At 44.8% G+C, this 20,525-nt stretch overlaps 1 protein-coding gene across 1 annotated transcript in view; it reads right to left on the bottom strand.

Annotated features, from left to right (window-relative positions):
- Positions 1 to 275: 275 nt before the first annotated feature.
- SLC16A2 (solute carrier family 16 member 2) overlaps positions 276 to 20,525 on the bottom strand; it is a 113,028-nt gene continuing 92,778 nt past the window's right edge. The window contains exons 2-6 of the mRNA XM_004064408.4: positions 13,050 to 13,194; positions 9,366 to 9,816; positions 8,284 to 8,427; positions 4,776 to 5,004; positions 276 to 2,862 (exon numbers count right to left, since the gene is read on the bottom strand). Coding sequence (XP_004064456.2) covers positions 2,642 to 2,862; positions 4,776 to 5,004; positions 8,284 to 8,427; positions 9,366 to 9,816; positions 13,050 to 13,194 — 1,190 coding nt within the window. The 3' untranslated portion in view covers positions 276 to 2,641. The remainder of the gene's footprint in view (positions 2,863 to 4,775; positions 5,005 to 8,283; positions 8,428 to 9,365; positions 9,817 to 13,049; positions 13,195 to 20,525) is intronic.

The raw sequence follows: 20,525 nt of genomic DNA, 5'->3' as shown, positions 1-20,525 counted from the left end.
TGGTGGGGCCTCCATTCCAACTCAGCAAGTAACCACATTCTCATTTTGTGAAGTAACCACTTTTCCACTTCAAAGCTTGTTTAAAAATCCAATCTCAAATAGTCAACCAACTCCAAACCCCTATATAGCTCTTTTTCTAATGTCTGCTCTCACAGAGAGCATAGAACCTGGCAGAAATTTGATTTGAAATGAGACTTCAGCTCTGAAGTCAAACTTTCTGCTATTAATCAGGTTAAGACTATTTCTTCCTTGTAGGCAACATACATACCCAAACCAAAATTTTAGATCTGTTTATTTTGTTCCAAACTCCTTGAGGATTTAAACGTCCCATGTCTTGAGCTCTGAAATTTTGTTCGTTCTAGATTTAACTGTGGTGCATAAGAGGCTGCATCCTACTCTAAATATTAATACTGTGCTGCTTTTGCCAATCAACATTCTCTCCAAAAGCACACAAGCTCACATGTGCACAACCACATGTGTGGAAGAAGTAAATTGATATCCCACCATGTTATGTGACATCTGAATGGGCAGATTTGGGACCTATGAATGTCTTCCCTTCATCTGGAGAGAAGTGGGTGACTGCCTGATTCTTAAGAGCCATCTGCATCTTAAGCAACAAAAGAAGTCCTACAGAACCACCCTCTGGTGACTTGGTGAGAGTGAGGTGGGGAGGAATGGAAGCAGGGGCATTGTTGCTCCAGTATTTTCAGTGGTCTCTCCTGGGAGTTACAGGGCTCCTAGGGCCCAGATTCTCCTGTTCCACTACTGTTAGAACTGACAGGATAGTAACTAGGCCCTTTCTAGGGCCCCTTCCTACCCACAGAGCTAAGAACCAGTGGGTTTTCCTTTGGGGAGTTGATAAGAGCTGGACTGGGACCAGCGGAGGGGGCTCAGGATTTTGGCCTTGAATGAAATCATTGGAGGCCAATCATGCCCCAGCTGCCTGTTTGTAACGGAAAATCATGAGTGGGAACTATTGTCTTCTTTGGAGCCCCTCAGGACAACCTCATCCTCCTGGCCCGGGGATGACCCTGCCTTAAGGTGGCAAGTTACTGTTGGCTCCAAGTGACAGCCAGGAATGCCTGGCAAAAAGATGATGAAAGGGTGGGTGACAGGAACACAATAGACAAAGGCTCAGAGAGGAGAAAAAGAGACAGAAAGAGGCAGAGTGAGGAGAGAGGCTGAGCTCCTAATGAGGTGAGCTGTGCTAACTGAACACAGCCTGGCAGTGCCCTCTGCCCCTAGCCAGGGGCACTGGGAATGTTCTTCAGTAAGACTGTTGCCAGAGCCTGGGCATAAGGAAGCATCAGTCACCTACTTCAGAGGGATCAAAGTGGTTCAGAGTCTACCTTTCATGGCACCTTTAATGCCCTCTAAGCAAAGCGGCCTAGGATGCCCACCATGGGAGACACATTGGGTGGTAAAGGCTAGGATGGCTTCCCCTTCCCAAAAGAAATTTTCCAACCCTATGTGCAACTGCTGCCTGTACCTTTTTGGGATCCAGGCTGGGAATTTATTTATTTTTCTTAAATAGTCTCTTTCCTGGCCTGGCCCAGGTAGAAATATAGACCTGTCATGAAAACTGAGAGATGGGGCTGGTCCACCATATCAATAACTACTGCCCCTCCTCCCACCATGGCAGCTCGTGTCATCAGTCATCCTCTACCTGCTGAGATGAAAGGAGTTTCTTCACATTTTGCCATGTGTATACAAGAATGGGGTGCTGGGAGGGCCTTGAGGTTAATGCCTTGGACTGTAAGATTTGTAAAAATCAGTGACTGGAACATGGAACACTGTGGTGTTTAAGGTTTCTTCCCTATATGATATTCTACTCTTCCAGTCTAGGATTATATAGCTTGAGCGAAAAAGTGAGATGTGGCTCAGCCTGAGATGAGTGGGACTGATGCTAGTGTTAGGAGTGGACTGGGACAAGGTGAGGCTGATTGGCCCAAGTTCCGGGTCCCTCCTTTCTCCAAGCACCCATGTGTCTATGACAGTCATACAAAGAAATAGAGGGGAAAGAGTATGGAGAGAAGTCAGTAGAGGAAAAAAAGAAGGAAGGGAAGAGGGGAGCAGACTGTTAACCAACCATACAATAAGGGCACTGCTTGTACCCAGTTCTTGGGAAGCCACAGCCATCAGCAACTCTAAGACTAACCAAGGCTACTTGTCTCATTTTGCCTCCCTGCCCCTCCACCCAGTGGCTCCCAAATATGGATGGCAATGACCTCCTCAGCAAACAGAGACTTGGGCCTACCCTATTAGGCTCCTGGGGACACAGTAGCACCTTTGGCAGTTGATTATAGTGGGTGACTAACAAGCTGGGTCCAGGAGGTCCCATCCTCCTCCTACCCCAGAGCTTAAAAAGTATATGGAGAGGTTCCAAAGGCCAGGGGGTGATCCCAAGCTTTCCCAGATCCTGGGAGGAGAAAGGCCCTGGAAAATTTAAAAGCATTCTGGGGAGAATTTAGTTAATGAGTTTGGAACACCTGGAGCTTTGACTCCAAGGAGATTGTCAGGTGGCTGAAATGCTGTGTGCGCAGGTCTGGGAACAAGTGTGCTGGTGGCAAAAATGTAAATGCTGAGCAGGGTGGGATGAAGGGGAAGAGCTGGGAAAGGGCACACAACGGCAAGAAAGGCATTAGATTGGTTCCTCAGGGTTGGGGGAGCCCGGCAGTAGCTCCCCATTGGGGTCTGGGTCAGGGGCCAACATCTTATCCTTGCTGGAATCTCTCTGCTCTTTCTTGAACATCCTTTGATGCATCAGAGGGACGAAGAAGAGGATTACAGCCCCAATGATGGGGGGCACACCGGCAAAGTAGAAGGCCACATGGTAGTCCCCAAAACAGTTGCGGAGTAGGCCTGAAACAGTCAAGAGAGACAAGTCAAGCTCAGCTTTGCCCTACTGTCCAAAGGTACTCTCAGCCCCTTCTAGGGACCATCACAGTGCCTATCCAGATAATCTTGGCGTGTATTGCCTTAACTCAGGAGCTCCCTCAACTTCAAGGGCAGGTGACTCCTCCCTAAGGCATTGGGGCTGCAGGCCCTTGAGCAAATGCTCATTATGAAGAAGCTAATGAAGCTTCTCTTAAAGTTTCTCCATTTATGACTTTCATCAATCTAAGATCTAGTCACACCTAGTTACGGAGTTAGGAGGAAACCTAGTTTAAAAGAACTCCACAGAAGATGGCCAAGTGTTGTCTTGGTCCACAGTGATATTTCCCAGCCTCCTACCCCCGCCCCCTGCCCCCACAAATGGTTCTTGTGGTACATTTCAGATGAGTTTTTATTTTCCTTTTCTCTGAAGTGACCCTTCCCTGAAGTTCCATTTGTCCTAGCAAGAGGCTATACGTGTTCCTTTCAGTTACATATATGGTTGTCCCCTCTGGGTTTCTCCAAGCTGCCAAACCAAGGATATGTTTGACATGGGATGCAAGGCCTTCCCTACTCACTTCCAGAAGCTGATGTGTGGTACCTCATAGTACCTCAGAGCCCAGAAACAGTATTCAGAAAAGGCAAAAAGGCCCTTGGCCTTTTGCTTACTCAGGAGTTAAGCAAATTGGAAAGAAATGTGGATTCTGGGGCACTGTTTGGATCAGGGGGTGAGTAGAGGCCCCCTTCCCCCAATGGGTAGTGTGGCTGTTGCCCAGAAGCCTGAGTGAAAGCTTTTGCCACTGTCACACAGTGCCCTCATATCACCTTGCACATCATCTGTGTTCGAAGAATATTTGTTGAATTAACTCATTTGACCAGCCTAGGAGAAGCTAATGCATGAATCAATGTTTACAATAAATCCTACAGAAAAGAAATGGAGTTGCCGGGTGTGGTGGCTCACGCCTGTAATCCCAGCACTTTGGGAGGCTGAGGCGGGTGGATCACGAAGTCAGGAGATCGAGACCATCCTGACTAACACAGTGAAACCCTGTCTCTACTAAAAATACAAAAAATTAGCTGGGTGTGGTGGCACGCACCTGTACTCCCAGCTACTCGGGAGACTGAGGCAGGAGAATCGTTTGAACCCAGCAGGCAGAGGTTGCAATGAGCTGAGATAGCCAAGATTGCACCACTGCACTCCAGCCTGGTGACAGAGCAAGACTCTGTCTCAAAAAAAAAAAAAAAAAAAAAAGAGAAAAGAAAAGAAATTGGAGTTCTCTTGTCATTGGTTTTCTGTTCCTCGTTCCCTGGGATACCAACAGTGCCCTTCTGGGAAAATGGAGGGAGAAAACCAGGAGTGCTGAAAGATGGCAAGTCAACACTTTTCCTGCTGAAGGTGAGCCTCACTGGCTTAATTCTGGGGTGTTACTTTAATCAGATATCTTCTACAGGCTCAGATCAGAAGCCAGCAGAGGAGGAGGAGGATGTCCCTAGGTTTTAATAAAACCAGAGCCTGCTTTCTCTTCTCTTCCTAGCCAACTACCTTGCAAATAATCACTTGCCTGTGGAGAGAGTGAGAGGATACTAGATCAGTGGAACTGTCGGAAAGCCAAACTCATTTTTCTCTCCACCCCCCTGGAAGGATCCATGCTGTCTGAAATAAAATCCTATTGAAACAGATATACCGCCATGGAAAATCCATCCCGCAGAATGGATCCATGCGTGTGTACTGTGTTTAATCTCTTCCACCAGTAGTGATAAGGGGTTTCATGCACTCTGACAAAGCTGCTTAAATAGACAATAAGAGGAAAAGGGGCCTCAAGGAGAGATGCTCAGGAGTGCCAGTACCCAGGGAAAACAGGACTCCCTGATTCATGCCCTCCCTGGAATATCAGCCTCACCTGCAATGGGGGGCCCAGCAATCATTGGCAGGGCCATCATGCCCAGGAGGTAGCCAATGGCCTGTGAGGCCTGCATTGGGCCCACCAGCTCAAATGCAATGGGGGCCATGATGGTGATGAAGAAGCCATCGCAAAGGCCCAGGAAAAGACAGACGACGATAAGGCCCCCGAAGTCCCGGCACAGGGGAATCATCATGGACATCAGGCCCAGGAGCAGGAAGGAAAGGACCTGGAGAAACAAGGGCCTGAGGTCAGGTTGTGCTGGCCAGCCAAGACCACATAGCATCACATCTCCTTTCTCAAGTCTTCATTTCTACCATCTATAAAATGGGGTGGTGGGAGGGGGAAGGTGTCAACAGAGAGAGCAGTTGGACTGAATGGTTAGGCCCTTTCAAAGTCTTGCACTGAAGGATTCAAAGTCCAAGAAAGCCCCTACTTAACTGTGATTCTGTTGGGATTAAAAAAAGAAAGTTGGGGGATACTTGGCCCCTGGCCTCAAGAAGTTTGTCTTGCACTAGACCCTAAGATAAAAGGAATTGTTGTTTCTGATTTCTGAGCCTGTATTTGGCTTCCCCAGGGATCAGGGTCTGGGATCAGGCCATACTGGTGTTCTCAGATCCAAGTAAAATATGGAAAGAGGGAAGGGAGGACATGAGGATGGCTTGCATGATGATCAGATGGGGTTGTAAGTGGAAGGCACAGCTTCTTGAAATGGGGAAGGAGCCAGAGCCCATTTTTGTGGGGGCTGATTTTATAAAATACCTTGGCATAAAGGAAACCATTGGGACGTTCACCCAGGTTCCTATGCTTTAGGACATGGACTGCACTGCCTATCTCAGACATCTCAGACACATGGCTCTGGGGGCCTCTGGGCTTGGCTGGACACCCTGAGAAGGCAACAGAGGAGCCTTCCAGGGGAACCAAGCCGCTGGGAAGGTGTATGTCTAGGGAGAATGAAGCCAACCCAGGAACACTGACTAGCCACTGGGCTTTCTCTGGGCTAAGCAAAATGACTCCAAAACGAAGAAACTGCTTTTCCAGAGGTTGTTTTTTTTTTTTTTCCTTCTCCACAGAGAAAAGGGCCGCTGCAAACACAGCTGGTCTTCATTTGCAACCTGTGTTGGCCAGCTAGACTGAAGACCTGGGCTTCAGGCAGACAAAGGAACCCTGCCCCCATCCCGCTGCTGCCAACCCCCTGCAGCCAGTAGAGCCAGGTCAGAGCCAGGTCATCCCAGGGTCAGGGCTAAGATCTGATCTCTCTATCAAGGCCTTAATAGGCCCAAGGATTTTCCAGTAGTTCACACAAGCAAGCCAACTTAGCCAAGAACACATGGAAGGAGTGGGGGTCAAGGTTATTTGCTGACCTAAAGATTTTCTATGTTGTTGCTGGCAGTGAGTTTTTTAGGTTGATCAGTTGATTTTTGGAGAGGATAATGCCATCTGAGGACATATTTTTGTTGGGAGACTTTGAACTTTGCCCAGGCAGTTTTGAGGTAGCTAGGCAGAAGCTAGGAATAAGAACCCCGGTACCTGAGCTTCTCCTCTAAGAGATTCACACACAACTATAGGATAAAACCAGACACACCTATCAACAAAGCCCATTATGGAAATTAAAAGTTAATACCATTATATAACACAAAGGACCCTATTAACTGATTTTAATCAGGTCTAAGTATTACCTGTTGTATCTAGCTGTCTGTTAAACATCCTCCATGAGGCTTTGCCAAGGTTCAGAAATTTAAAATCCCTCTTGGACGTGAGAAACAGGCCTCAAGAATTGGCACAAAGTGAGGCTGTCCTGCAGCCTGTCACTATTTCCTTTCCAGCAGACTGTCTAGGGGCTTGATGCCAGAGACATGTGCTTGTCTTTACCAACAGTAGGAGCCACAGAGTCTAGTGGATAGCTCTTCAGAACCTGAAGGTGTGTACACTCGTTTCCTCCCCTAGGCCTGTACTCCTGCATTACATGCAGGGAGAAAGGGGGCAAAATTCCTGTGATGGAGTATCTTAACAAACTCAAGAGAAAGAAGTTCATCCATTGTCTTGTGCTCTTGGCCCAAGACACTCAATTTGTAAAATGAGGAAGTTGAACTACTAGTTGATGAAGATATGTTTCAGCTATAATGTTCTAAGATTATTTTATATTATTCTAAGTGGTAAAACTCGGTGAAGTAAGAGTAAGGAAAAGGGGCAGGAGCAGTGGGTGGGTGGTCAGCAGAGGCACTGGGTCCTAAGCCTATCTTGGCCTCTAACTGGCTAATGCCTCCCTGTCCCTTGGACTCCCACTGTATAACAGAAAGCAAAAGCTGCTCAGGCTCTACCTTTCTCCTAGGGACTGTAGTAAGAATCACATGAGTTATACGACTAGGCAGGGGCTGCTGCTTCTTCTCAAGATAAAGCCCTGGCCCAAAGCCAGATTACCCTGATTTCCAGAACCCTTTGGCATCTTGGAGCTGCTAATACTGGCAGGGAAGACTCACAGGGGTGTCATGTGGGTGAGGCTGGGAAAGCCACACATATTCCTATGCAAATAGCCACCCAGATAAAGCACTTGCTGATATTTGCACAGGAATTCGAAATCTCAATTGGTTTATCTCAATCACAAGATTATCTCTTGGTTTGACCTTGGTCAAGTCACTTATCATCTCTGAGACTTGGCTCTGCCATCACTTAGGGCAAGGTAGAATATGAGAAGTGTGTTGCATAGGAGTTCAGCTCTGCTACTACTGTCTGTGTGAGCCTTTCCCTCTGTTTCTCCACCACTGTAATGAGGTTGGATTGGATGGACCTTAAAAGCAACCCTGCCTCTGACAAAGCAGATTTACCAACTCTTGTAATCTAACACCAAAAAAGTTAAGGAAAAGTTAATCATATTTCCATCCAAGATATTTGAGGGCACTTAGGAGAGCACTTGGAGCTATCAGAGACAGAGAAATCACCACTGTAAGTGTAGCCAGGGCCCCTTGCAAGTGCTTTTAGGGCTTTCCCAGGAGATAAATGAGTCAGAACTCAATCACCTTCCTGATGGATTACTTGTGACTACTTGATTTTGGGGGCTATCTTTGCCCCTTCACAGGGTTCTGCACTTGGGTACCACTTCATAAACCCACCTGCAGGATCATAAGTCAGGTAAGAAAGGCAATACTGCTGCCAGGTAGATAAAGACTGACAGCCTGAACAGTGGCCTGTATTCAGACCAGACCAGAGCCTAGTTCACACAGAAAATAGTCTTGGAGCATGGAGAGCCATTATTAATAAAATCTTCCTTTACACGTGTTCTAATAGGTTCCATATACACTGCTCTCACAGAATCCTCACTCAATCTTGGTAAAAGAGGCAGAACAAGGATGATTTTCTTTCTTTAAAAGCAGGTGAAATGGAGGCTCAGAGAATTTGATTGACTTTCCCATGCTACACAACAAGCTACCATTCTATCCCAAAGGCTGTGGATAACCTTGCATTTGTGGCAGGCTGTTTCTCCCCACAGTGGACAAGTGGTCACACTCACCTGCAAGTAGATCTTCTTAAGTCCAGGGATGGAGTCACTGATGTGGCCTGACACAAGACGCCCAAGGCCTGAGGTAGCCCCAATACACACCAAGAGCACCCAGGTCTCCTTGATTTCTGAGAACTCCTCTTCCACATACTTCATCTGAAAAGCATAGCACAAGGATCCCCAGAAACAGGAGGAGAAAGAGGAGCTGACTGGTTAACTGTAGGCATATCCAGAATCCTCTACTGCTTACTTTCCTGGAGCAGGACAGAAACCCCCTCTCCTGTAGCCCTACCTCCATGACAAGCTCTCTGGCTGCTTATCCCTTGGCTCTCTGGATTCTGAACTTCTGAGCAACAGCTAAGGAGGGTGGGTACCTCCACGCCCCTTCTAAGCCCCAGCAAGACAGAAAATAGCCTAAATTATTGAGAAAATCCAAGGGTTTCCCTACAATCTCCCCATTCCCTTACCCCAGACTGACAGCCTAGGGCAACATCAAATCACCAGGGGAGAGGAATCCAGCAACTTCCAGGCAACTCTTCCAAAGTGTGTTTTAGGAAACATGAAGCCTGTGGAGGATAACAGCTGGACTACAACCAACAGTTCTGTAGTTGCATAAGTTTGGTGGATGGTGAGTTAAACAAAGCTGAATGGGTTTCTTTCCTACACATTTTTTAGTCCCTTTAAGAGATTACTACACATTATAAAGCTAGAGAGATCCAGTATATGTTACTTCCTAAACAAAATCATTTGACCACAAAGACCAGCATTCCACAGAATCCTGTCTTGGGTCACCCGGGCCAGTCTCCTGCATCCTGGCAATGCGTATCTCTTCAAAATCTGTCTAAATTTTTACTGTGGGAGAAGCCATGGTCCATGGGCTTCCCCCTGTGGAATTGCCCCCATTTTCCACTAAGGTCTTCCCTCAACCTCTCTCTTTTTCCCTCTCTGGATCTCTCCAACCAATATTTTGTTTCTTTTCCCAAAGGTCCCAGCTCTGCCCTTTCAATGTCTCCCACCCCCACCTCTGGAATCTAGACAGGTTGAGGGTAGCTTCTTGGGGCCAGGTGGGGTGGGCCCACTCTGGTATTCCTCACCAGGTGTACATAGGGAACAAAGTAGCCAAGGGCAGCAGCAGCAATTCCGAAGGCCCAGATGCGGTAAGTGCGTTGGCGGAACACTCGCATGTTGAAGTACTTCCTGAGCTGAGCCAGAAAGCGCTGGTGCAGGGTGCGGACACCTCTCTTGCTTGGGGTGTCCTGGGAGCTGGGCAGGAGGGGCCGGTAGGTGAGTGAAAGCAGCATAAGAACAAACATGAAGGTACTCAGCACCTGGAAGGTTTGGGCCAGCTTGATCTTATCCCCCAGCATTCTGATGAGGAAGGGGAAGGACATGGAGAAAATGCTACTCCCAGCAGACACCACACCATTGGCCAGACCCAGGCGGCGTTGAAAGTAGTGGCCCAGGATGACGAGGGATGGCTGAAAGGCGAAGGAACAGCCACAACCAAAGAGAATCCCGTAGGTGAAGTAGCGCAGGCTTAGGGAGCTGTGGGAGAAATACCAAGAGCTGTCCTCAGCAGCCTGACCAGCAATCTACCTGCCCTCCCCTGTCAGCTTCCTGAGACTTCCATTCCTCCACCCTTAACCCACAGCCCCACTTGCCACTGACCCTCAGAACAGACAAAGAAGAGGGCCTTCTGATCCCTGTGTTGCAGATGGGGAAGCAGAGGCTCAGCGAGGTAAAATAATTAGCCCAAGGTAACATAACTGGGAATCAGCAAAACTTGGACTTGAATCCAGGTCTGTGTGACTCTAGCATGACTCATAGCACCCCATCAAAGAGGACTGTTCAAAGGAAAGCCAGAACTAGCCCATGTAAAAGCTGGATGAGGGGCTACAGGGAGTCATTGTCTTAGAGAGAATAGTCTCACCTTACTATTGGTGGTGGCCAAAGCTTTTATCCCAGGTAGCAACAAAGGTCTGCAAGAAGTCAAAATCCTGGAAGATTGAAACCTTCCATGGGACTCTTCAGTGTCTTTCTCCATGCTAAGGCCATTAATATTTCAGAGAATGGCTGATGTTCTTCTGAGACATACGCCCTCCCAAACCCTGCCCAAGGTCCACATATCCCAAGTCCCTTTACACTAGGCCCTGGACGATCTCAGTGGGAATCATTAGGTAAGGAGTCTCTTTAACTTTTAGAGTCCTGCCTTTGTTTCTGGATATGGTATAGATTTGTTCCCTAGAGTAGCCTGGCTCCTTGACAGGAAGTGGAGCCTCAAAGGATTTGTGGGCCTGGCCAAGTAAGACAGGTCCTGGCTTAAAACTCATAGGCCCTGCTGTGGCCATAAGCCTCTGTAACATAAAGGGTCAGAAGGGGAAAGGCAATAGGAAGGACAGCTTGGCCAGCCATATGCCCCCAGATAATATTGGCACAACCTAGTAAAGAATTTTGTTTTCTTTTTGATGCCTCAATATATTTTGCAATAGTTCTTATCTGGCCACTAAATTACCTAATACTCTTCTTGGTCAGGCAGTTCTTCTCTGGAGATAGACCCAGTCCTCATACTAAAGAACTGGGCCTAAGCTGCAGAGAAGATATGGTGCATGATTCTAAGATAGCTGTCATCACTATTGCTTCCATCTGCTGGTATTCACTGGACGTGAGCAAGGATTTGGTTTTGAAAGGGTTGTCTCTGCTTGGAACACATAGCTAAGCCAACGGTTCCTCTTCTGTCAGGTTCCTTTGGGCCTGTGCCCATTAGATTCTAGGTACCCTATGGGATCGGCCTGGCTTGGGGGCCTTATCCAAGGGGCCTTGTGTTAGACCTTCAGGGAAGGGGCCAGTGGGAGAAAAACATAGGATTTGGTTTAGGGTGTCGTGTGGTGGATCTACTTCTAGCTGGGCCCCAGGGCTGGAGGCCCATTGTTTGGGTTTTCCAAAGCCCCACCAGCCCTGCCTGCATCCTGCCCCATTCCCTGTCATTCGGAGGAACTCAGGGCCCTGATTGAGACAACAGGAAGGATGATTTGGAGCTCTAGCCATGAGCAGAACCATTTTTCCACTGGATGTGAAGCCATCCAGAAAGTTTCTTGGCTCTGAAGATCCTCTTACAGAAAGAACAAAGCGGGTAGAGAAGAAGGTTAGGGGCTAGAGAACAGAACGCCTACTCCAATGTGCCTACAGTAGTGTGCCAGAAGAAAACACCACATCTGAGCTCCTTCCCCTCCTGTAATTGAGCCCATGTGGATTGGAAGGGAAATGGAATCCATATGTTGCTAATCCGTTTACACTTTGCTCTGCTCGGTCTTAAAAAACAGACCTTTGCTGTATAGTGCTGAGACTGGAGCTGCTTTTGAAGCCTAGCTCCTCTCCACAAGGAGCCAGGCACCAGCTTGTTGGGGGTGAATGAGGCTGACCACCAGAGGGGTTCTGAAAAGGTTTGGAGCTGCTGCCCTGGGAGTGCTGAGTAGTTTCCAGGCAGGACACAGTTTTTCCCTTCTCTGTCCCAGTTGGACGGGACGAAGCCAAGAAATGACTGCAGGCCAAATCCAAGCTCTGCTGTAGGGTAGGCTGGGCAGCTGGAAATGCTCAAGTCATAAAGAAAGCTGGCTTACCTCACAGGGCCCAGTTAAGGCAAAACACAATTATCATTCTCTACTGTGAGTGGAACCTTAGGCCTAGAGAGCCATGACGCTTTTCTGGGTAACTAAGCTCAGAAAGCAAGTCTCTGTCAAATTAGCTCTGACCTCATCCCAGACATGTCACCACGGCCATTTCTTATTTCTGTGTTTCCAGGCTGGCATTCCCCTACATCGGCCCAAGCAGATTGGAAGTAGGAGGTACCATAACTTCCAAAGTGTCTTTGGCAGAAAGTCAACAGAGTTCTTTAGGAATTCCATATTCCTCAGGCTGTGGTTAGGGTATTTACTCTCCCTTACCCTACACACATTTTTCTGCAGGGCTGGCAGAAAAGAAAGCAGAAAATGAACCTAGAGCCTGCTTCTCGCCTGATACTGCCAAGTTCTGCCAGTGGAACCAGTGGGACTAGGGTTTCAGTTTAGCCCAGGCCTAGCTGGGTAGCTGGGTTCTGGGTTTGTATCTCAGTAAGGGATATTGCTAATCATCCTTCTGATGCCCATGATGTAAATCATTATCTGTCCCAAATCATCCATATGTCAGCAGCCTGAGCTATCTGGAAAAGAGTCAGAAATGCTAAACATCCTTGGGCTCAGTTGACCTCTTTTTCAGCATAAGATTCCTTTGGGAATCCTGTGCTAGGTGTTCACATGGGCTCACTCGAGAAGCTCAATCTTGGGATGGAAAGTGAGGTTGTGAGATGTGTGGCACACTGAAGGGGAATCAAATAGCAGAGTTGAAAGAGATGTAAAAAGACGATATGGTCAAATCCCCTAATCCCCTCATGTTACAGATATAGAAATTGAGGCACAGAGAGAGCAATGGTACTTATCAATTTTTCCATTGCCATTCAGTGGCCAAAACTGGACTTGGGCCCAGCTCTACGAACTACCAGGCTTAGAGTACTCCTACCACTTTGGAACTCTTGGGTCCTCTCTGGGGATATTCCCTACCAATGTGTCCTGGGGACCCTACCTAGAAGAGTTCACTGGATTCTGAATCCAGGGTGCAGGATCTTTGAGGGCCCTACAGGGCCATGGCCACAGGGGATTCTGCAGTGAGAAAAGTAACCCTAGCTAAAGCCCAGAAAAAAACCAACCCTCAGCCTTGGGGAAATAACCACCAACTCTTAGCCTTACCTGGTGAAGGAGCTGGTATGGAGGCCAATGAAAGCAACGGCAGCCCCCGCGGTTGCTGTGATTCGGCAGCCCAAACGGTCAGTGAATATACTCACAATGGGAGAACAGAAGAAGATCATACCCATCGCGAGGGCTCCGACCCATGCTGCAGAGAAAACAAGTGCAAAGACACTTTAGCTTAGTGTAGTGCCTGGTGGTACTGCTGGTATCTCAGCTCTTCTTCTCTGGCCTTTCACAGGGGGCATTGCATTGGTCTGCATTGCCAGCTTGCTAGTCCCTGATGTTCAGAGAGTTTTGCAAGAAGAGACTAGATATGAAACAGGGGATTCTATCACTGCGGTAAGATTTGGACTAGTCAATATTTCAGGCCTTTCCAGGGATGCTAAGCCAGATCTATAGCCTTAGGTTCTAAGCCACTGGCTTCAGGGGCAAAAAACATTGGGGTTAAGCTTTCAGGAGCTAAGGTCAGGCTTGTCTCCAGCATTAGAACAACCCTGTGAAGACGATAAGACTAAGGAGCAGAGAAGGCCACAGACAAAAGCCCCCTGGAATTGTACTAGGATACAAGGCAGGTTCATGGGCCACCTAAAGATTTCTAAGGACACTGTGCAAGAGAGTCATGTAACCCTCATGCTGAAATCCGTCATCAGAGCCCATGTTTGGCAAATTCCTGACTTCAAACTCAAGCAGATATTATCCTGTTTCTAAAGGCTCTTAAGTGTCTATAACAATCCTCACTAAGGAGGAAGGAACTTGCCCTTTTACTTAGATTCTTCCAGTCTGTTTCCCTTTGCTCAGCCCTCAGAAGGAAAGTTCAAGCTTTTTTTTTTTATTTCGTCTGAAGGCTGTTATCAAGTTTCATCTTGAGCCTCTCTTTTCTCCGCCAAATAATCTTAGTTCCCTTAACTTTTCCTCTTAGCTTTAATTTCTAACTCTGAAATTAATTTCAGAACTCTCCTTTGAACACTTCCAGCTCTTCATCATCATCATCAAAGAGCATTAATTGAGTGACACATGAGCTAGGCACTCGGCCAACTTCTGGCTCTCTCCAATTGTGGAGCCCCAATGGGCCAAAGGAGCTCAGTCTGGGGCTAGTCAACTGGCTGTGTCTCTTACCTCAGTGCCAAATAGGTTGCTCAGCTCCCCACTGGGAATCTTTACTTTGTTGGAGCCTTACCCTGAGCCCTCTCTGCCTGGCTTCAAAAGTACCAGCGTGGGACAGCAGGAGACCTTAACTTTTTATCACAATTTCACCTCTTACCTTGCCATTTCATCTCCTATCAGCTGTGAGATCTTGAGAAGTCACACAGCATTTCTCTAATCCTCAGTTTTCTCATCTGTGAAATGGAGATTAAAATTTCTGCTTGTGCCTGCCTCAAACATTTCTTTTTCTTTTTCTTTCTTTCGTTCTGTTTTTTTTTTGTTTGTTTGTTTGTTTTTTTTTTTTTGAGACACAGTCTTGCTTTGTCACCCAGGCTGGAATGCAGTGGCCCGATCTTGCCTCACTGCAAGCTCCGCCTCCTGGGTTCACACCATTCTCCTGCCTCAGCCTCCTGAGTAGCTGGGACTACAGGTGCCTGCCACCATGCCCGGCTAATTTTTTTTTGTGTTTTTAGTACAGACGGGGTTTCACTGTGTTAGCCAGGATGGTCTCGATCTCCTGACCTTGTGATCCGCTGATGATCAGGGCCAGGCGTGGTGGCTCACGCCTGTAATCCCAGCACTTTGGGAGGCCAGGGCAGGCAGATCATGAGGTCAGGAGATCGAGACCATCCTGGCTAACACAGTGAAACCCCGTCTCTACTCAAAATACAAAAAATTAGCTGGGTGTGGGGGCGGGCGCCTGTAGTTCCAGCTACTAGCGAGGCTGAGGCAGGAGAATCGCTTGAACCCAAGAGGCGGAGCTTGCAGTGAGCCGAGATCTCACCACTGCGCTCCAGGCTGGGTGACAGAGTGAGACTCCATCTAAAGAAAAAAAAAATCAGATAAAATTATATGTATAAGAGAACTTTGTAAATATCAATAATCACATCATGTTTAAAAATCAATGCAAAATGGATCATAGACTTAATGTAAAACTTAAAACTATAAAACTTCTAGAAGAACATATAGGAGACAAATCTTCCTGGCCTTTGGTTAGGCAAAGATTTTGCAGATATTCACAAATAGTATGATCCATAAAAGAAAAGATTTGATATATTAGACTTGATCAAACTTGAAAACTTCTGCTTTTCAAAAATATTTATGAAAATGAAAAGGCAAGCCATAGACAGAAAAATTTTGCAGCACACAAAATCTGACAATAGACCGGTATCCACCATACAAGAGTGAGTTGACTCTCACAACTCAATAATAAAGCAAACAATCTAACTTAAAATATGGGCAAAAGAATTGAACAGAGATTACACAATTACACATGTGCACATACATTTATGATATGAATAGTAATTAAGCATATAAAAAGATGCTCAACATCACTAATAAGTTGAGAAACGCATATTAAAACCACAATGAGATAGCCCTTACCAAGAAAGCCTTTTTTCTTTTCTTTTTCTTTTTTTTTTTTTTCTTGAGACAGAGTTTCACTCTGTCTCCCAGGCTGAAGTGCAGAGGCGCAATCTTGGTTCACTGCCACCTCTGCCTCCCGGGTTCAAGCAATTCTTGTGCCTCAGCCTCCCGGGTAGCTGGGATTACAGGCGCACGCCACCATGCCTAATTTTTTGTATTTCTAGTAGAGATGGGGTTTCACCACGATGGCCAGGCTGGTCTCAAACTCCCGGCCTCAAATGATCCACCTGCCTCAGTCTCCCAAAGTGCTGGGATTATAGGCATGAGCAATGGTGCCCAGCAAAGAAAGGTTTTTACAAAATGATAATACCTAATACTGGGGAAGATATGGAGGAACTGGAAATGTAATACGCTGCTGGTGGCAATGCAAAACAGTACTCACTTTGGAAAACAGTTTGGCAGCTTCCTGTGAAGTTAGTCATACATTTACCATGATCCCGAAAACCCACTGCTAGATATTAACTCAAGATGAATGAAAACTTATGTTCACACAAAAACCTGAACCTAGATGATTACACTAGCTTTTTTTTCATAATTGCCCAAATCTGGAAACAACCCAAATGTACTTCAACTGGTGAATGGATAAACAAATGAATACACATTAATACAATGGAATACAACACAGCAATAGACAGGAATGAACTACTGAAACTTGAACAATCTCAAAGGCGTTACGCTAAGTAAACAAAGCCAGACTCAAATTATTCCTTCCACTTACAGGAATTCGAGAAAAGACAAAACTATGGGGACAGGAAAACAAATCAGTAGGTGGCAGGAGGCGGGATGAGGGAGACAATTGACTACAGAGGGACATGAAGAAACTTTTTGGGGGTAATGAAAATGTTATCAAGTTTCATCTTGAGTCTCTCTTTTCTAAGCTTTATATGTTATATATCTTGATTATGATGGTGGTATTCTTTTGTCAAAATTCATAGAACTGAGCATGTAAAAAAGGGTGAATATTACCATATGTAATTATATCTCAATAAATCTGATGCTATTTTTAAAGGTGGGGAGAAGGCGGGAAAGCAGAAAGTGCCAGTTCAAGATCTCATTTATGATATATGTATCTCTATTCTGGCCAGAGTAAAAAAGTAGCTCAGTTGTATTGTCAAAGAGAAAAAAATAATTAAATTTAGCAAATCATCTTACTGACATTTTATAACTAGAACTGACCATTATTCGACCCTTCTGAATGTCTATGATATAATGAAAACTGATGATATTCTTATAAGGAATTTTTTGTACAGTCAAAGAAAGTTTAAATTATGTTTGATATAGCTTTTAAAAATTAATCTATTTCATTTAAAAAAACATTTTAAATTGTGAAATAACTATAGATTCACAGGAAATAGCCAAGATAGTCCAGAGAGGTCCCATGAACTCTTCACCAAGTTTCCCCTTATGTAACTATAGTATGATATCAAAACCAGAAAATTAGGAGTGGCACAATACGTGCATATAGTTCTATATCATTTTATCATGGGTAGATTCCTGAAACCACCATTGTGATCAAGATACAGAACTATTCCATCACCACAAAGATCTCCTTTGTGTTACAGTCACACTCAGCCCACTCCCCCACCACCCATAACTCCTAGCAATCACAAATTTGAAGAAAGTTATATAAATGGAGTCATACAGTATGTGGCCTTTTGAAATTGACTTTTTTTTACCCAGCATAATTCCCTGGAAATACATATTTGAAGTGAGTTTCTTATAGACAGCATATAGCTGGGTCATGATTTTTTTTTCTATCCACTCTGCCAATCTCTGTCTTTGAACTGATATATTTAGATCATTTACATTTGATGTAATCATTGATACATTAGGGCAATTTTATTTTTGTTTCTTGTTTGTTTTCTGTTTTTAGTTTCTCTGTATTCTTTTATCCTGCCTGCCTATGGGTTACTTTAAAAGTTTTTAGAATTCCACTTTATTTATTGTGCTTTAAAGTGTGTTCCTTTGTATACCTTTTTTAGTGGCCACTGAAAAATGTACTCAAAGAAATCACATTATATATATATAATGGTATCACATCATATGTATACAACATCATTGGTGTCGACATGTTACTAGTTGGAGAGGAGTGTAGAAACCTAACCTCCCTTATATCTCCTCACCCTCCCTCATTTATAATAAAATTGTCTTAAATATTTCCTCTACATCTATTAATAACCACATTAGGCATTATTATAATTTTTCTTCAACTGTTAAACCTAATTTAGAAAACACAAAAGGGACCAGACACTATGGCTCATGCCTGTAATCTCAGCACTTTGGGAGGCCATCGTGGGCAGATCACTTGAGTCTAGGAGTTTGAGACCAGCGTGCATAACGTGGCAAAACTCCATCTCTACAAAAAATCAGCTGGGCATGGTGGTGCACACCCATAGTCCCAGCTACTCAGGAGGCTGAGGTGGGAGGATCACCTGAGCCCAGGAGGTTGAGGCTGCTGCAGTGAGCCATGATTGTGCCACTGTACTCCAGCCTGGGTGACACAGTAAGAGCCTCTCTCCAAAAAAAAAGAAAGAAAAAAAACACAAAAGGAGAATAAATATAAATCAATTATATTATAATATCTGTCACATTTATGTATAATTTTACTTTTTCCACTGTTCTTTCTTTCTGATGTTCCAAGATTCCTTCTTCTATTGTTTCTTTTCTGGTTAAATAATTTCCTTTAGCTATTCTTTTAGGGTAGGTCTGTTGGGGACAAATTCTCTTAGTTTTCCTTCGTTTGAGAATGTATTGATTTCCTCATTCATTCCTGAAGGATATTTTCACTGGATATACAATTCTGAGCTAAGAGAGCTTTTATTTCAGCACTTTGCCCTCCATGGTTTCTGATGAGAAATCTTCTGTCATTTTAATTGTTTTTCCCCTAGAGTTAAGGTGTCATTTCTCTCTTACTGTTTTCAAGATGTGTGTGTGTGTGTGCGTGCACGTGCATGTCTGTGTGTTTAGTTTTTGAAAGTTTGACTATGATGTGTCTTGGCATAGAGTTCTTTGAGTTTATTCTCTTTGGGATTTGCTCAGTTTCTTAAATCTACAGACTTATGTTTTTACCAGAGTTGGGAAGTTTTCAGCAATTATTGCTTCAAGTATCTCTTCAGCCCCGCCTTTTTCCTCTTCTGGGACTCCTCTGATGACAGAAATGTTAAACATTTTGTTATAACCTCACAGGCATCTGAGGCTCTTTCCATTTTTTTCAATCTATTTTCTCTCTGTGGTCCAGATTGGATAATTATTATTGTTCTGCCTTCAAGTTCACTGATTCCTTCTTCTGTCTTCTCTCATCTGCTGTGGGGCCCATCCAGTGGGCTTATTTTATTTTGGTTATATATTTTTCAGCTCCAAAATTTTCCATTTATTTCATCTTTATATCTTCTATTTATCTGCTGAGACTTAGTATTTTTTTATTTGTTCCAAGTATGATTGCAATGATTTGTTAAAGCATTTTTTGATGGCTGCTTTAAAATCCTTGCCAAACAATTCAATTTCTGTGTTATCTTCATGTTAGTGTCAGTTGATAGTCTTTTCTTGTTGAAGTCAAGATTTCCCTGGTCCTTGGTGTGATTTGTGATTTTCTATTGTATTCTGGAAATTTTAGATATGAGACTCTGGATCTTATTTAAATCTTGTGTTTTAGAAGGCCTCTTCTGATACTGTGCCATTGAGGGACAACTTCATTACTACCAAATGGGGGTGGAAATCCAGGTTCCCTGCTTAGCTTCTATTGACACTCTAAGAAGGAAGGGTACCTTGTTATTGCTGAGCAGGGGTGGGTATTCAAGATCCCTACTAGGCTTCTTTTGATATCTTCCTGGTTGGGAGGAGTAGGGGTTCCTTGTTACTGTTTCCCATGTGGTCTTACCTCAGTAAGTGATGGTGAAAGTCCCAGTTTCCTACTTGGCTTTCACTGACACCACCTTGGCACCTTGCCAGGAGTAGGAGAGGTGGTTGGAGGTTATACCCGGGCAAGAGTGAAAGTCCAGGCTCCCTATGTGGTCTCTACTGACACCATGGGGGAGGGGTAGGCCTTGTTACTGCTGAGAGGGGAAGAAATTCCTGGCTTCCTACTAAGTTTTCTCTGACACCACCTTAGCATGGGAGGCGGGGAGGTTGGAGCACCTTGTTACAGCTGGGTGAGTGTAGAAGTCTTGGCTCCCCAGTAGGCCTTTGTTGGCAAAGGTCAAGTGGGGTGCATTTTTTCCCATGGTATTAGGCTGGAGTAGAGGGGTTATTGTTTAAAGCTTTTTTGTTTTGCTAGGCTGCCCCTTTTCCCGTCTTTTGGCTAGACAAATCAAGCTTTTTTTTTTTTTTTGGTCTGCTTCCATTGGCATTTCTTGGTTGCTGGCTTCTTCAGCTCCAGGTCTAAGATATGTGAAGCAAAAAGAAAACTCAGGTTTTCTGTTACGTTTTTTCTTAGATCCCAACTTTCCTAGCCCATGTGCCTTCTTCTCTCCACTTTTCAATCTTGTTACATTTGTTTTAGATATAATGTCCAGCATTTTTAGCTGTACTGCATTGGAAGTATAGAGAAAAGTGTCTTAATATAGTTTTTAATACTAAATGTATATTTTTAAAAATGAAGTAATTCACATGTTATATTAATTTATTCAACAGTTATTTAACATTCTCTCTGGCCCAGACACATGTCTATCCCATAGGCATTCAAGATGTTAAATGAGTGACATATGGTATTTGACTTCAAGGATCTCACAGTGGAGTAGGGAACACATTGTTTTTTTAAGTAGGGCACAATAAAATTTATGAGCCTCATGGTTCAAGGCCAGAATAAAATTTTCTATTTAAAGATTTTCAGAGAAGTCAGAAACTCCAAGTGAGAGAAAATTTTCTATAAAGGGAGAGAAAGGTAATCTAATAGCTAGATTGTGACTGAAG

This window comes from Gorilla gorilla, chromosome X (assembly GCF_029281585.2).
Source record: "Gorilla gorilla gorilla isolate KB3781 chromosome X, NHGRI_mGorGor1-v2.1_pri, whole genome shotgun sequence".
NCBI classification, from domain to species: domain Eukaryota; kingdom Metazoa; phylum Chordata; class Mammalia; order Primates; family Hominidae; genus Gorilla; species Gorilla gorilla.
Note: the sequence above shows the minus strand (reverse complement) of the source record. Positions and strands in the feature narration are given on the sequence as shown.